The following is a 17,597-nucleotide window of genomic DNA, read 5'->3' as shown; positions in this document are numbered from 1 at the left end:
TTTTGTCCAGCCAGAAGAGAAGATAATCAGAAGTGGAATTACAGTAATGCAGAAATCTGGCTGTTTACCTAGTCTTGTCAAACAGTAAGGATGACTCCTGTGACCTCCCTGGATAGAAGACACTTCTTCAGGACAGCTCTAGCTTCTGGAGCCGTCTTACGAGTAAAATGGGAATACCAAATCTTTAACACTGCGTGACTGTTCTTGCACATCCGCAACAACATGCACGGTTGGCTGTGGGTTTTCCTTGGGCACTTGCATCTGCGCTCTGCAGAGTGAACACTTCGCAGGCTCTGAGGACCTTTCACTGCATCACTGGTAAAAGTTACAAATGAAAATGAATTGTGAAAGCAGTCTGGTTTTACACAGCTGAGCAGAGTAACATACTGGGTGTAAGGCCGAGGGATTATATCTGCAGCATTACATACAAGCCATGTCTTGTAGTAAAAGCCATGTGGTAGCCAAGTCACGTGGAGCAAGAAGCTCATAAAAGGGATGGTTGCGTTTCATACCTGTAAGCAAGAACACAAGCTTAGCTACTGCAGCAGGGCTCACAGTTAGGAGCAGATGGATAAAATACAGGCTGGGGCAGATAAAATTCCGTCACTTGTCTGCACAGGTATAGGATGGTCATCGCATCACTGTTGTTTCTCTGGGAGCTCTGGTACTTCTTTTCAAGTTTGACAAACTATTTAAATTTTCCATACTGTCTTTCCCTGTATAAGACAACAAAGGGCTTTCAGCTGTCCTAGATAGGCCACTTGCATTCTGTACCACTGATTTTCATGAGCATCTCTAGTAAAGTTGGATGTGTTTCTGGACAGCTCTTTCAGAGTAAGTTTGTAATCGGTGCCAGGTTTGTCAGCACAGCAAGGAAACTCCTGACAGTTCTTTCAACCATGTGGCTTCAGTCTCACCATTTGAGTGAGCTGAAATAAAAAGTGTTCTGCTGCTACCCTGCTGATACAGTCCAAATTGAAAGAGAACGGGTTTTGGTTGCTGTTACGCTGCTGCTTCTGTACTACATTTCGTGCAGAAATAAGACTGAGAAGTTAAATTACTTGTACTTGTGAAATGCAGAAAAGCTTGTCACACTTGCCTCATGTTCATGCTGTTGTAACCCACCTCTACTCTGCTGCCATAGAGCAGGAGCATGTGCTTCTCCTTTTCAGCTTGTTAGATCTCAGTCTTTTCTGCCTTATTTTTAATCTTCTGTGGAAGAAATAACTTTATCAACAAAAATGATCCCCAAACCTCAGAATTCAGCAAAGTAACACTCTTGGAAGATACCATTAGCCGTGTGTCTGTCTCGTACGAAGTCATGGGAGCAGTTTAAGCTCAGTGACTTCAGCCCTGATGTGGAACAGGAGGTGGTGGGGGGCTGTGCATTTGACAGTTAAAAAGGGGGGAGGGTACACACCAAAAATGGGCTGTTATTGCTGGAATATTTTTCTCAAAGACTGTAACCTGTCAAGCCATGTCTTAAGAGGGACTGTTGGAAGGGAAGGTAAGGTGATGGATGCCACGGGCGGAAGAGTATTCACATCTTTGTGACCCGAGTTTTCCTGAACCACAAAACGTAATAAAGTGCACCCAGATAAAACCCGTTTCTGTTAGAGATGTTCTTCAGCATAAGTAGTGAGGTGAAAGAGCAACATCTGTGTTCTTCAGAGGGCTCAGGCTTACTGGGGATAGAGACACTAAGTCAGTCAGCCAGCGGAAGAGGGAAGCTGCAGTAGCCAAGTGAAAGGTTACTTAGGATGTCTGCTCCCCTGTGCTCATTCAGCTGCGATCTAAGTGCAGTGTTCGCTGGTGACGCTGTCAAGTGTGTAATTCTGGTATTAATTCACATTCTAATTCTAGCCAGAGCAGGAGTTACAAGATTCTACGTAACCTGCCTTCTTAACTTTAATTTTTATTAATATACATAGAAATAAAGCATGTCATGGTCTAAACAAAATGTATAAAGGAGCGCAGGGTAGATTAGGAGGGATTTGTGTTTGTTCTGCTGACAGCTGTTGGTTCCTGTAAGTTTCAGTTTGGGAGTTCAAAAACAACACATGCTTTCCGAGACAGCGAGCTTAGTTTCAGGTGAATAACTGCTAGTGAACAGAAAGGGCAGATGCAGCCTCAAAGCTACAGAGAGCCCGAGATGATAATGCTGCTGGTTCCAACAGAAGGAGGCACGAGATAAGCTGGCACTTGCTTACTGGTAGGAGCTCCTCTGGAGCTCAGTAATCCTTGCTTGTCTTCACTCCTTGTGTTGATGCCAACAAGCTTCGGGCTGAGCTTTCTGAAACAGTATTTTTTGAGAGTTAATTTTTTCTTTCTTACGAAGACCATGGTAAAAAGAGGAGTCGAGGAGTAGAAATGGAAAAGAGCTGGTGTTGGGTGTGTGCTGTAAAGGATGGAAAACTATTTAAAAAACAGGAATAAATCCACACATCACCTGTTGCATTTCCTTTTAGTTTATGTTGCAGCGTTTATTCTACTAAACTGAACTTTGTTGTATCCATTTTCTATGGAATAGTACCTTGAACTCTGTGATTTCCCAATTGGACTCCAGCCCTATTCTGGCTTTGTCTCTCCCTCTGTACCTGTCCTGCACGTGAGAACTCCTGTTGGTGGCCACATCAAATCTCAGGCATTTTAGCAGCTGATTCCATGGATGTTTGGAGTGGAGGAGAGATGTTTTGAAACTAACTGAAGGGAGTGAGGTGGCTTTAATTAGGAGCCTGGGAAGCGTGACCTTTTAGGAAGGTGTTCTGTTGACAAAGCAAGACCCCGAGCTGTAGATCAGGAAGATCTCTGACCTGCGCAGCAGCTTCTCCACAGAAGGAAGCCTTTGAATGAGCGACTAGTTACTGCCATTGCACTGTTAATTATTTGTAGCATGGCACGAACTGCTGTTTAAACAGGATGTTCTCTTAACAGTGTGTAAGCCAGCCCAGGCAGCATTGCAGGCTGCTCTCTTCCCCCCACACCACCACTCAATTTTGGTATTATTCATTTTATAGGATAATTTCGGAATGCTTGGTTTTGAGATGATGAAAATGCCTTTTCTTTCGTCCTCCCCCCAGCCTGTGATTTCATTTGGCATGTCTGCGTTTGTCTGTTTCAGGCACTCAAGGAGTTGCGCCCCCGCCACCAGCCCCCGTTGTTGGGTTGCAGACTCCCTCCACTGGCCTCTTGGGCGCCCGGCCGGGTTTGATACCACTCCAGCGACCGCCCGGAATGCCACCCCCTCCTCTGCAGCGGTTTCCCCTGATGCCACCACGACACATGCCCCACCACATGATGCACAGAGGGCCCCCGCCAGGGCCAGGGGGCTTTGGGATGCCTCCCCCCCACGGAATGAAAACCCCCTTCCCACCACCCGGTCACTTTGTGAGACCTGGGGGGATGCCAGGAAGTGGGACACCGGGTGGACCTGAGGAGAACAGAGATGGGCGGCAGTACAGGAATGACAGGCAGACATTCACGCCCAACAGAGACCAGGAAAGGTTTGGAAGGAGGTCTTACGGAAATCGGGTAGAAAACGATCGTGACCGCTACAGTAACCGCAACGACGAACGAGATCATGAGCGGCTCGGTAGTCGTGACAGGCGAGAGTGGGGACGGAGGAGCCCCGAGCGCGACAGGCACAGAGACTTGGAGGACAGGAACAGGCGTTCTGGTGGCCATCGGGACAGGGAGAGGGATTCCAGAGACAGGGAGTCTCGCAGAGACAAGGAGGAAACGCGCGGGAAGGAAAAACAGGAGATGACTGACAGGGCAGACAGCGACAAAAACCACGAATCTCATGGCAGCAAAGTGGGAGACGCAGACATTGTTTCCAAACTCACTTCGGGAGACTCGGAACCCACGGGTGTAAAACCTGCGGAAGAGTTGACACCAGCGGCTACCTCATCCCTGGAACAGGCAGAAAAGGATCTGGGCTCAGTGTCGGAGGCTCCTCGCTAGGGACTGGAAGTTGTCGCGAGACGACAGTGACATTTGTTGGAGTGTAGAGCTTTAGGGTTGTACAGTCTGCTGTATTATATTTGCTTCTGCTGATCTCACAGCCCCTCGGTAGTTGGTGGGGAATTGTAAGCAATTTGATTGCTTCCCTTCTATTTAAAATAGCCACAGCGTAACACGAAATACTGAAGATACGATTAAACTATTACCCATTTTTGCTGTAACTTTTTTAAAGTTTTGACTTTAAAAAGTTTACAAATCAGAAGTAGAAGTGCTTTCTATTTTTTTTTTAATTTAAGAAAAGGTAACGGTGAAAGCTCCTCGAAACCATAGGAATGTGTTTTTAATAAACTCTATTTTCGTAACAAACTTTACCGTGTGCTATTCTTCCTACACTGCACTGAAGTGGAAAAAGGAGTGTTCAGCATCTTAAAGTTGGGACTGTTAATGCTGTACTGGAGTCTAAATTAGACTGTTCTGTTTATATTTGTTAAAAGAAATACATCATCTGTTTGTGTAGCTATTCACAGAAGCAAATTTTTATTTGTAAGGAAGAGTCATCTTGGTTCTTAAGAGTGCTGCGTTTTAATGATCTTACTTGAGCAGAGCAGGTAGAAGTTGGTGGCTTTAAGCTGAATTGAAGAGTTGACTGTTGAGTGTTTGCAATGCAGTCAGGGCTTTTTTTGTTTGTTTTATTTCCCTCCCCGCTCTCAGCTGGTTCTGTGGTCAGTGTTGCCCTGATTTGCCTTTTGTTTAAAAAGCGGACACCTCTGCTATGTGGTTACATGTGTGCATGGTGGGCTGGGAGGCACCGGCCCGGTCAGCAGCTGGTAGACTTGGTACTCACTGGTGCTTCTGTGCTAGCAGGGTGAAAGGGAGATCAAAAGGGCACCAAACCCCACTATAAAATGCTAAACTTTGTTTTTCCAAGTGGGGCTGGTGTGCATGAGGATGTAAAAATGCCACCTCTTCCTTCAGGCAGATGCGGGTTGTCTGCGTGAGCACTGTCCGCCTCCTGTAGCCCTGCACGAGGTAGGTGTGAAACCTCTGCCCACCTGGTGCTGTGTACCCGCCCGGCTGATGGACGGATGAGGAGGGCGCTTTCTTGCCTGCGTTTGGATTCACCATCGCCTCACAAGATCACCCCAGTCATGCTGTCAGGTTTGGAGAGGGTGAATGCTGGTTCTGGGTGGTCAGAGCCCTCACACCAGTCGGCCATCAGCAGCACAGGTGGCACTGGCCCTGCGGTTGGAGCTTGGTTAACTCTGGAAGCGTAGTGGAAAAGGTGTACGAATCCTGTGCATATTTAATTTGGGTTTGTTTTTTTTCCTCCTTGATACTGATAGAACTGTGTTTCACTTTTGAAGTTGGTGTTTTCCCCTAAGTAAGTGAAGGGCAGCTGCTTTCTTACATTTTTCAGAGCTGCTCCGCAGCAGAGGGAGTTTTTCTGGGGGAGGGAGGCGGGAGGGAAGGAGAGGAATGTGGAGCCATGGACTGGGGAAAGGACATCTATTTTTATGTTCTTGCAATACCAGAATAAAGAGAGAAAAAAGCTGTTTACACACTTGTACTGAACTCAACTGTCATGTGTTCAAACTTGTGTCCTTAATGTGTTCCATGCTGGGCCTGCAAAGACAGACATTCACATCTCAGGCTTAACACTCGGTAAAACCCACCATAATTCTGTAAGGAGGTAGGAGTGTTTTAACTAAAAGACTTAGGAGTGAAAGAGACAAAGGCTTGTCCACAGAAATGCCACCTCAGCGTCTCCATTTCCTGTATTAGGAGAGTTTGAAAGCAAAGCCTAGGCAGACCTTGGGTGTACTTTGCAGAACAGTTTCTTACCTTCTGAAGCAGCAAGTGTATAATAAACCTACTCGCAAGGGAGCATCACCAGTGGAACTGCACGTTATGCTTCTACAACTACCACATTTCTGGCTTTAAAGTAAGCCATGCCAGAAGTTGGTACATGAAGATTAATCGGTTCAGTGCCAGCACCCATTACTGATAGACAACACAGCATTGGCAATTGACAGAAGCCTAGACCTGCTGGTTACACCAACTCACACATAAACCTAAGCGTTAACTTGTACATCCTCCAATAGCACACTGACTTCAAGGCTAGCTAGCGTGCCAAGAGGAAACAGGTTTGAAAGCAGAGATAGGCACATACCAGGCTTTGAAAGCACTGAAGTTCAGTGCCAGAATGGCCAGGAGAGGAAAGGCAAACTGCAGAGCTGCCACCACTCTCATGCCACTGCAGCTCAACCTACAGTTCCCAAGTACTCTGTTTTTTCCCCTCAGAGAAGGGGGGGGGCACTGTAACCATCCTCCAAGCTGTAACGAGGTGAGGGTGATGTTTATGGGTGCTACATGTGCAGCACCCCAGTGCTGGAGAGGAAGGTGGGACTGATGCTTAGTTCTGCTGCAGCAGCTGAATCAGAGCAGAGACTACATCATAGGAATGGGTACAGGTGGGCAAGTTAACAGAACCTGCAGCAAAGCTAAGTAATTCTTAATGTGCTTTTACAGTACTCTGCTACCAAAAGCCATTTCACATGTAACATGTTACACTGGAATCCAGGCATCTAGAACTACACCCAACTGCTCTTACAGGTCTTCCTTAAAATTAGTGGCTTTCTCTAATAAAATACTTAGAAACACATTTAAGAGCTACATATAAGAAAATAACAAAAGCTGGTACCAGTGTGCAGTAAATGCACTGTTGCAGAGCTTTATGAAATTAAATACAGAATATGTGGCTATGTACACCCTTTCAACGGGAATACCTGTTCCACACTAGGCACCTGCATTGCTTGGAGAATTGCTGGCTCCATCAATCCCTCCGGGCTTCCACTTCACACAGCCCACCACTACCCAGCACTGCCAGGGGCACAGACAACACACAAGGACACACACTGTAGCCACATCATCTTAAATGCTGCACACAGCTTCCCCACCACAGGAGTACACACACTTCACAAGCACATGGGATTGTCACAAGCAGAAATACCTTCTTGATGTGAAATGCAAAGCTGCAGTTGTCCTCAGGTGCATAAAACCCCTGGGTTAACACTGGCTGTTAGCATCTCCCTGGGAGCTGTTGGTGTTCAGCAGGTAACTATGGGCCTGCTTTTCCCTGTTAGCAATTCAGTAGGTATGACTGTGCTAGTTAGCTTTGCTTTTTTTACAGACAGCAAGACCAAGGTGTATTTGCCCAGAAAGTTTATTACACAAGTTTGAAACCTACAGATGCTGCAAGTCTGCCAGGATGAAGTCCCAATGCAGATACAGTGGCTCCTGCTCCTCAGTGAGTAGCCTTGCCAAAGCTCCTAGAGCTAATCCTCCAAATCACACAGTACAGTGGAGGTTCCAGTGTTCACGACATGCCCACTACCACACACCTCCCATTACAAAGAGCAAGAATTCCAGTGAGTCAAGTTGTACTTAATGGTTACATCAGATGCTTCAGTAGAAAACTACAGAGACATTCCATCAGGGTCACTTTAATTGCAATATACATCATACAAAATTAAGTCAGTCTTCACCAGTTTAAGTGATACTCAGAATGCAAAGTAATGATATTAACTGATACATCTTTTGCATGAAAAAGGGCAAGTACAGCATTTGCAATGAAATACAGCCCACTCACCACTAACACGTGAAACATTTCAGGTACAACACTTAGCTCTTGGCTATTCCGATGACACCACAAGCTAAACGAGGTCCAGCATTTCCAGTCAATTTGCTCTCATTATCTCCCCCTCTACCCAGATCATCACATTTTTCATGGACCTGGAAGAGAATTGAAGATACCTTAGTTCATGTTATTGCAGAACTAATCAACATTTTTCACTACTTGCACTAGTACTAGCAGTGACAAGCAGTTTTGCCAGCTATCAGCAGGGTGTTACACAGGAGAAAGAGCCTACTGTAATTACTTATTCCTGAACACCAAATTGATGCTCATGCCAAAAACCTAAGACTACACTTGCCTAAAAAGATGAGTTGCCTTCAGCTGAATTTGTTTCAGGTGGAAGTCACCAAACCCCTGTATTTCAAAGAGTTAGCAGCAGCCCAAAAGCAAACCTGGACTTGACATTCACCCTCACAACGCAAGGCCACGTCACCCCAAGTGCTGCACTCCAGAACCTCCCTGCCCCTCAGCCCTCACCTGCATGATGCAGAAGCGAGCACGGCAGCAACCTCAGCACACACTGGCATCTGAAGGGAAGCAAGACTGACAACACTGACAAGTAGCCAAGTGCACTCAGCCTCTACCAGCCTCCTTCCCAGGAAGGCCATGGCACAAGTTACACCAGCAGTCACCAGACCAGACTGTCCTGCTGGACCCTTGCCATGACTTTCAGTGACAGCACTCATGCTAGGGTCTCCCTCAAGTCAGGCTGCTTTAGTCACAGCTGAAGAGGCGAAGTCAAATGGGGAGGAACAACTCTGGAAGGCAGGCAGGAAGTTAAGATCTCACTAAGAAGTGCCACACTAATTAATCCACAGAGGACTTTTAGGTAAGGTTTCAAGTAACTCCCTGCCTTGGAAATCTTGCAGTGCAAGTTCTGTAACATACACCAGGGAAAGGCCTCCAGCATCAAAAAGTCTCCATTTAATGTCAAGACTGCTCTACAGTTCCCTAAAGCAGTAGGCAAATAAGTACCCAAGTAGTAAGCAAGCAGTAGGCAAGTAGTAATCCAAGTAGGCACCAAGACACTTACCACCATGGTACGTCCCACGATGCTATGTGGTCCACTAAGAGAAATGATGGAATCTTCTATTGCCACTTCTGCTACTCCTCCTTTAGCAGTCACATTGCCAAGGTCTCCCACGTGCCTACACAAAGATGCAAACAGACTCACTGAAAACTTCATTGAATTGACGGCTTTTCTACGTGCTGGCCAGGACAATGCAATACCCATAGTTCTTACATTCAAATACTCCACCATCTTACCTTAAACAGCACTATGTCCTCATTTACCATCACCAGCCAACCTTTAACACTCCCAGTTTCAGGTTATACCTAGGACTAGATTTTAGTTGTCCCTTGAAAATAAAGGAGTTTATAGCAGACAGTTCATCAACTCTGGGGAAAGGAATGCCATCACTCCTGCACATACAAGGCTTGGTGTAAGCACTGCCACTGCTCTTTAAGAGATAAAGCTCTTAAGAGCCCTTAATGTCTATCACAAATCAGCTATTCCACAAGCAGCTGCAGGCTTTAGGTTTAAATAGGACAGTAAAAGCAGTTGTCAAGAGACAGGTCAAAGTGGAGGCATCAAGTGCTAGCAAAGTTCTAATGAAGAGCAGTGATGACTGGCTGAGTTTGCTTCACATTTTCCACACACACTTGGCATTATACTCTACCACAGGTTTTTTATCAGCACTAGATCTCCACTGGGAATTCTTTTAAGAATTAAGCCTGAAGCAGCTCAGTTCTCACTGAACTTCCGGACATTCCAGTGTCTTATTTCCTACAGATTTGTGCCAAGCAAAGCATTCACTCAAATGGCAAGTTGGTGATGTTCTGCAAGATTCTTATATCCAGATGCAGAACACAGAATACCAGCTTGTTTCCAAAACTCCACACGCATGCAGGGTGACCAGCTCAGACAGCTGCATGCTGACTGCCAGCTTCTTAAGACAGCTTAGTACCAATTTTGCATTTGTAACCAAGACCTACAAAATCAGGCCAAAGGCAGTTTTCCCTTTAGTAATTTGCTTGCTTTAAGCTTCTGGGAAGCTTCAGTCCAATTGTTTCAACTCCACACTAGTAAAAAGCACAATCTAGTTCTCACACCCTCCTAATGAGCTCCCAAGCCCACAGCTGCCTGAGCAGGCAGGTTACACCAGAAGCAGCATTTGACACAGCAGAAGCCACAGTGTTCATTCAGTTTTGACCTTTAGCCCCGGGGCAGCTGGCTGGCACTAAAGTCCACGAACACACCATTTTATGCTGCTATCACCCACACAGGTGGCCACCAGGCAGCTTGCTTGGTCTGGCATGCAACTGATCACTCCAGTATGAGCTTACTGGCCACAGAAAGTGCAGTTATGGACATAAATATAAGCATTTAAAGACCAATCACAATGCCACACTGGCCCCAGTGCTAGTCCAGACACCCCCTGTGCAAGACCAGCCTTTCACACTTGCTCCTAGCTCCAGTCACTACCACATTGGTCTTCAGCAGCCCCTTCCAGTCTCCAAACTCGGTGAGCATACTGTTTAAACCAGACACCAGGTCTCAAACATGCAAGGGTTCCCTGAAGATAAATGGATTATGAAAACTGCCTCCAGGGGAAGAGCCTGGTCTCAGCTCCCACTGAGGTATGAGCATCAGACTCTGTAGTGACAAGCTGCACAGCCTCAGGGGTACATACTGCAGGCAGTACAGCACCTAAGCTAACAGGCTAAGAACAGCCCAGCACACCCAATGAGAATCACCATGCCCAGGCACACACAGCTTTGTGTGCATCTTGCTGTTTCCCTGCAGCCCCAGCACCTTCTACTGATGAACCTGATCGGCCACATGACAAGCCTGCATACACAAGCTCAGCAACTGAGAGTTTAGTGCCCCCATTTTAGGGCCAGGTTTTGACAACAGAAGCAAATCACCACTGATTAAAGAAGGTTTTAACACATGAATTCCCTGCACTAACATGCTGAGGAACTTTCATACTGCCTCTTCTCCCCAAGCTATGACAAAACCAAGAACATATCCCAAAGACTACACTTTACACATACTCTTGGAGACAAGGTATATAACTAATCAGTGTAGATTTATCACAGCCTTTGTCAAATGACCCTAGATGTCCTGCAGGAACTACCAGTTTTCTTCTGGTATTGTCCTAGCATTGTTTATGAAGTGGCTTCCCAAGCACAGAGTAGCACTTAGATGGCTGCTGCAGGGAACAGCCCAGGCATATTAAACTCACCTTTCTGCATCACTTGGTCCACCATGCTGCTTGCCTTCAGGATTGAAGTGAGGACCTGCACTGGTACATCCTGAAACAGAACACAGCCACCAAAATTAGCTTTTTTTGCAGTATCCAGTTTAAATCTGCTGCTCATACAGTACACTGATGCATATAGCCAGAGGCCATGAAGTCACTAATGGTGAAACACCTACTCTCCTGTTAGATGTTCTAAACCTCTAGAGGTGAGTAATCTACTACAGATTTATAAGTTCACTAAAGTAAGACTACTCATTCTAGAACACTCAGGGCTCAGCTGAAAGTTTTCTTATTTCTTAACACTAGGTTATCAAATCATTTAGGTCAGTGCTTGATGTGTGAGATCCTGAACACCAGCCTAAACATGTTCAAAGTATTAAATGAGAAGCAATTCCTTATGAAGTGTCCCTATTTCTTAACACAGATTTGCAGTCATGAGACCCAAGTAGACTTCTACCAGCTGCTGCTGCAATACCAGAAGAAACTCTTTAAACCTGAGCTATCACATAACAGATGTAACTCAAAAGCTGGAATACACATCTTACCATTTGTATTGTCACCAAATTCATGGACATGGAAGCCATGGTCTCCATCAGCCAAGCCACTGATTTTTCCAGTAACTTTCACTGGTCCATTACCCTTTAATAGAAAGGGTTTGTTATCAACAAACAGCTACAGCATTAAATAGCCTTGTATCAAATGAAACTTCTAGTCAACAGAAAGCACTAGAGACTTCTCTACAAATTCAGCTACAAAGATACTAACAATTACTTTACGTTAACTGATTCTATATGCCAATACAGTATTTCACAGAATGCCTGCATTTATTTAGCCACCTGAAGTGTATTATGCAACAATAAGCGAAAAGAATGCCTTTTATCACACTGTTTGCTTTTAAGAATAATCACGTACTTCCATTTGCAAGCACAAGTAGCCCTGCAGTCATTCCTCCTTTAGAGTACTGCCCATATAAAACCCCAAGTTCTCTACTGAGGATGCTAAACGACAGCATAAAGGAGCTCAGGCCATTTAGCAGTTAGAGCTCCATTAAGCCCCACTCTTAGCGTGTCAAAATACGCTCTACAGTAGGACTAACGCAGGCTCCAGCCCATAGTCCAGCGGCACACCCGCGGGAAGGGCGGAAACAGCCAATCCCCTGCAGCCCTCCGCGCCGCGTCTCGCTTTACGGTGCCCGGCTCGCCTAGCACCGGCCGGGCCCAGCACCCGGCGCACCCAGGGACTCAACGGCACCGGTCCCTCCCACCGCCGCAGCGGTGCGGGGCCACAGCCCAGGCCAAGCCCGCCCAGCGCAGGTCCACCGGGGGAGAGGGAGGAAGAACCGCGCCGCCCGCGCTGCATCGTGACTCAGCAGTACGGCCAAGACGCGCCCCCAGGGGAGATGCAGAGCAACCGGGTCGCGCCCGCCGCCAGCCCTTGCCTGCTGCTGGAAGTGGATGACGCCCTGCACGGGGCCGTCCCCCTTCATCACGCACACAGCCTTCAGCATCGCCATGTTCCCGAAGCGGCGGGCACACACGACTCCCTCTTTAACCCCGTGCCCAAGAACTGCGGGTCCGCGCCCACCGCGGCCTTTATATAGCACGGTCCGTCAGCACCTCGGCCAATCGAGGCACGCTCCCTGGCCTCTGCGCAATTATTGCAACGGGCTCGGCCAATTGAGAGGGATGAGTCGTGACCGTGCGCAGGTGCGGGCCAATGGGCTTCACGCGCTCTGAGCCAATGGTGAGCGAGTCCCCCCTCATTCGCCCGCCTCCTGGGGGCGTTGTGTAACGGCGCCTGTGGTGGCGGGGGCCGGTGGAAGGGTCAGAGCAGGGGGACCGGGACCGAGACCGAGACCGAGACCGAGACCGAGACCGAGACCGAGACCGAGACCGAGACCGAGACCGCGACCGAGACCGAGACCGCGACCGCCTGCCGCCGCCGGGGCACTGGCGAAGAGGCGCTTCCTGGCCCAGGCGGGCTGGACCCCCCGCGGGAGAAGGGGCCGGGCCCTGCGTGGTGGCTTGCTCCGCGTTTTCTCTCGAGAGCCTGAGGGAATTTGCTTCTGCGTGTCACCGCGGTGGCACTTCGGCCCCGAGGAGACCTTGTGCTTTAAGCAGTCTCACTTAAAAGCTTCCTCTCAAATCAGCAAGCTTCAGTCCTCAGTCTTCTAATGTTATGAATCCCAGACATAAGCCCTTTATCTTTGGGAGTACTGAGGTGGGAAGAAGCGGCAAACATTTTTCGTCGGTGTCTGCCTCTTTTCCCTTCCCCTGCAGGCCATTTTCTAGCGTTCCTGTGACCGAGGTGTGTCACATCATGAACTCCCTGAATCGCTTCGCATTTCAAAGCAGTTGCCGTACCGCGAGATGTTTTGTACAGAAACCATCAAAGTTAGGATCTGAAGCTGGCGTTTGTTGCTCAGCTGCTGAGTTTATCCTTAGAGACACCTTTGTGTGCAGGCTACCCACAGCAGCAGGCTGGGGATGTAGTATGCAGCTTGGAGCTATGTTTAACGTGGAAAGTGTCTTAATGTAGCCATGGATTGCTCCTTTTCTGAGGGATGTGCAGGAGAGAGATGACAGAGTAGATTCTTTACGTGCTGATAATGCTGGCAAACCTTGGACTCTGGTTAACACCAGATTTGGGGAGCATACAGCTCTGCAGTTCTGTTCTAAGATCTGTGACCTTTGAATGTTTTAAGAATGAAAAAATGTGTTTAATTAATTCCCTTTGCAAGCCCACATTGCTCGTTTTCCCACTCTGTTATTGGTGGAAAAGTTAAATTAGAAGCATAAAATGATTTTACAGTACTTGGGACTTTATGTAACCTGTGTACACGTATGACTGAAGTATGAACAACCAAAAGCCTGGGTGATTTTAAGTCATGTGGTTGAGAATGCCATAAAGTCAGGGAAGGAGGTACAGGGTTTGTTTCACACACCAGACCCAGTCATGATACCATAGCTTGGGGGACGGGTCATGACGTGACTGAAACAAATGGGAATTTATTTGCTCGAATGGTGTATTTCTTTGCATGAGAAACAAGGAGTCGGAAAAAAAACCCAAACACATATAAATACATGAAAACTATTTGAAAGACAGATAAATATTTGTAGTTTAATCCCTGAAAGAAGCTGAGGGAGAAGGAAAGCTGGGCAGCTTCCTGTCTAGGAAGCATCTTGGCATTGTGAGTTAAACTCCCTAGAGCTTCATTTCTAATATGCCTGGAGCGAAGAGACTGTAAATTACTTATGAGCAAATATGTCTGTGTTCATGGAACAACATGCAGCAGCACCCCGAGTGCTTGCTAGATCAAGAGGAAAGATTCCAGTGCTCCCAAGGTGAATCTTATTTGATTTAAAATGGCTTGTAAACTTGGAAGGATAGTAGTGACTCATTTTGTTTTCAGTCATCTTTGGCTTCCCATATCACTGTTTCCACTTGTCAGTGCCCTTTCATAAAGAGGGACCTCTTGAGTGCTGCGTTATAGTGTTTTATTTTTTGGCCCATCTCCAGACCTGCCTGTGTTTGTGTCAGACAGGTTTATTCCTTCCTCCTTGGATATAAGTTTGAGATCTGCCCTTTTTCATGCCTCTACATGAATGCTGGACAAACAAATGAATTAGAGCCAGGTGCATCAGGCTTCTTAATATGTGAAGTGGAATAATGTAAAGTAATGATTTTGGAGGTTTATCACATTAGGCTTCAGTGTCAGATTACTTGTGAAGGTACCCTGATGTGGTACCCTGAAGCTGATGTGGTAAGAAACACGAGGGTGAAGAGGTCAGCTGTAGGAAGCTAAAGGAGAGATGTGAATTTCAAGGACTAATATGCAAGAGTTTGCATGGTGCATGGAGAAAGAGGTCAGTAATCTTATATGGGTCTTGGCTTAGAGTGTTTTCTATTACTCTTTTCTTTCACAAGTATGACAAATACAAAAGGATTAGTTTACAGGGGTACTGTTTCACACAAGTCTTATACAAGAAGCCAGGGAAAGGCTTTTGTTCTGTTTTCTTCCACATACCTCTTTATAATGCATTTATTTTCTTAAATCTCACCAGTAGGTGAAAAAATCCACCCCAAGGAAGCTGAACAGGGTGGTTGGTAGCAATACCTTATTTTGTTATGTGGAGCATCAGAGTCAAAGCAGAGAGGAAAACAGAGAAAGCGCAAGGTGGGATTACAAACTTCAGTAGTAAGAACTACAGCAGAGCAGAGGACCTGAAAGAGTGGCACCTCCTGCAACCCTGGCACCTCTCGTTTGATATCCCGCTTCACCCCATATCCTGGTTCTGCCATCCCAACTTGGAAGAAGTCTAGAGCTTGGGCCCTGTTGCAGCTTTAGAGGTAAACTGATGGTGAAGTGGGTTGATCTGGAGCCCAGAGGGTTGAAGCAAGTACAAGAGGGACAAACTTGAGGCTGGGTGGACACACAGCATTGTCTGTCCTCCCTGTTCTGCAGTTGCCTACAAAGCACGCACACCCCTTGTAGCACGGGAGTGAAGCAGTTTTTAGTATGGATCAAAAGGATTGCTCTTACTGCATAAGGGTAGACACACAGGGGTCACCGAAGAGCACAGGTTCAGGACAGTCTTGGCTATTTTCTAATTTGCCAATTTAAGGGGGCAGATGAAAAAATTACAGTGTGATGTAGGTCAACAGAAATCTAATCTGCGCAGACAGAAGCTAATAAACTTTTAAGTCAAATGTGCAAAAGTAACAAAAATCCCAAACCCTTATGTACTGAAAAATACGGCGTATATCAAGCATAAAGGCCATGCAGTGCATTAACATGCTTTCTGATTGAGGTTTTGTATGAATTAAAAGAGAGGGAATTTTGAGGGTTGTGGTTCCCATAGCAACCCTACCTCTGGCGCCTTGTGCAAATACATAGCATTTTCTACTTGTGGTGACTTACGGAAAAGTACACAGTGAAACTAAGACTGCAGTGGTAAACATCACTCCAGATTGCCTGAGTTTGTGTGCATAGGTGCTCACTCATCGAGATCACTGTCCACAAATCTGCATGAATGTAATTTTTTATGTTTATTGTCTTACATTAAGAAAAGCAAATGGAAATAATATTAATTTTGAATAATAATCCTTCCTATAGGCCTGTTACAACCTTGGATGCATGTGTGTGGAGGGGAGGCTGCTGGTAAGTACTGGTGTGCTCATCACAGCATGCAGGACAGCAGGCAGCTGTCTCTCCTTTGCAAGCTTGTGTTCTTAGTGACTGAGAATCCCAGCAGGGCTGGATCAGCCTCAGTCCTTCCTCCTGCTCCTGGAGCACATCTTTGGCTATTGTTAACCCATTTTTCCAGCTCAGCAGCTGGGTATTCTACATGTACCTCCTTTTAAACTAGCATTGCTCCATCAGCCTCAGTGCATACACTCCCCATCTCCAGCAGTTTATTTGTGTACTTAGGTGACAGGCAGAGAGGCACAGCTGCAACCACCAGCCACAGAACATGGCAGACCTGGTGTGCACCTCTTCTGCGGCAGCTCCCCACAGCCCCCACCTCCTGCTGCTTCTGGGGAAGCTGGGCAGAAGGCTTGGGGCAGGCCCTGGTGCTGCCTGCTGCAGCTGGACTCACTGGAGCAAACATGAGGCCCAGAGGGTTTGAGTTTCTGCTCCCAGGGGACCTCAGGGCTGTCGGCATGGCCAGTGAAGGGCAGACCAAAGTCCCAATGAGTCCTCCACCCTGTTTCTGGTGTTTGAGTAGCTCTTGAGGCTGCGCCACCAGAGCTCCCTGGCATGAGGCCAGGCTCTTGGCCAGCCCTATGCTAAGGGTGGGAGCAGCGCAGCAGGAGCAGCTTGAGCTCGGCATTGTGGCCAGAACTTACTGGGCATTGGCACTGCCCGGAAGAAAATGGGTGCACACATGTTTAAAGGTACTCAGTGGTGCAGGGAGCAGAGCCGGGACAACAGAGCAAAGCACACTTTGGGTGACTGGTGACTGAACTTGTTGTGAAAAAGGGAAAACATTACCTTTGAAACAGGTCGAAGACTGAGGTTTGTGCAGAAAGCTGATCTGAAAGATTTTTTCAAATCGGAGAATCTGAAAACATTTATGCATTCAAGAATGGGTTTGGTTTTGTCCACTGAAGGGCATCTAAATGAATGCAAGCGAAACATTGTGTGTATTTCTAAATATGTATTAGGAAAATATGTTTAAAATATCAACTAGGACAAAACTAAAAAAAGTTTAAAGAAAGCCTTTTCATGTATATATGTTCATCTATAATAACCTAATAAGGATTTAATTCACAGCAGGGAAAAAGAAAAGCTTATTCTTAGATTTTTAGTAGATTTTCATTTGCTAAAGTCTTTATAGTTGTAACTGAACTCCTAATATCACGTGATAATATAAGTTGCTTTGCAAATCCCAACCCTACATAAGCATATGCTAGAGGTAACCTCCCATGTGGTTTCATTTGGATATACTTTTCAGCATTCCCTGACACAAAGTGTTCCGCACTCTCTCTTGAATATTTACCACATTTACATTTTAGTAGTACAGTGGGTGTCAGGGCACCACCGGATGAGGTGGTTTGTTTTGTTTGCTTAGCTTAGCTGTGTTGGGTAAGGCTGGAGATGGAATCATTTGCTTCAGTACAAAACCACAGTGAAAATGCTAATTAATGTGCAATTAGAAAATACCTAAATG

The 17,597-nt window shown here is 46.5% G+C and overlaps 2 protein-coding genes across 2 annotated transcripts in view; one reads left to right on the top strand and one right to left on the bottom strand.

Annotated features, from left to right (window-relative positions):
• SCAF4 (SR-related CTD associated factor 4) overlaps window positions 1-4,329 on the top strand; it is a 47,074-nt gene extending 42,745 nt beyond the window's left edge. The window contains exon 21 of the mRNA XM_062622339.1: window positions 3,122-4,329. Coding sequence (XP_062478323.1) covers window positions 3,122-3,963 — 842 coding nt within the window. The 3' untranslated portion in view covers window positions 3,964-4,329. The remainder of the gene's footprint in view (window positions 1-3,121) is intronic.
• A 2,839-nt stretch (window positions 4,330-7,168) lies between these two features.
• SOD1 (superoxide dismutase 1) lies at window positions 7,169-12,497 on the bottom strand. Its single transcript, XM_062622191.1, has 5 exons — window positions 12,362-12,497; window positions 11,469-11,562; window positions 10,906-10,975; window positions 8,691-8,805; window positions 7,169-7,755 (listed from the first exon to the last, which is right to left on the bottom strand). Exons 1-5 carry the CDS (start codon window positions 12,434-12,436, stop codon window positions 7,645-7,647), a joined length of 465 nt encoding a protein of 154 aa, XP_062478175.1. The 5' UTR covers window positions 12,437-12,497; the 3' UTR covers window positions 7,169-7,644.
• Between the last annotated feature and the right edge of the window lie 5,100 nt (window positions 12,498-17,597).

The sequence above is a fragment of the Pezoporus occidentalis genome, unplaced genomic scaffold (genome assembly GCF_034315485.1).
Source record: "Pezoporus occidentalis ecotype Australia unplaced genomic scaffold, CSIRO_AGI_Poc_V1 ctg24, whole genome shotgun sequence".
Lineage (NCBI taxonomy): Eukaryota > Metazoa > Chordata > Aves > Psittaciformes > Psittacidae > Pezoporus > Pezoporus occidentalis.
The sequence above is the reverse complement of the archived record's forward strand: the minus strand, read 5'-3'. Positions and strand labels throughout refer to the sequence as shown.

Excerpts from the sequence above, each read along its gene's own strand:
- SOD1 (XM_062622191.1), bottom strand. The coding sequence starts at position 12,436 with ATGGCGATGCTGAAGGCTGTGTGCGTGATGAAGGGGGACGGCCCCGTG. Across the intron at positions 10,976-11,468 it reads ATTTGGTGACAATACAAATG|GATGTACCAGTGCAGGTCCT; the intron begins GTAAGATGTGTA and ends GTTCTGTTTCAG. Across the intron at positions 7,756-8,690 it reads TCGTGGGACGTACCATGGTG|GTCCATGAAAAATGTGATGA; the intron begins GTAAGTGTCTTG and ends ATTCTCTTCCAG.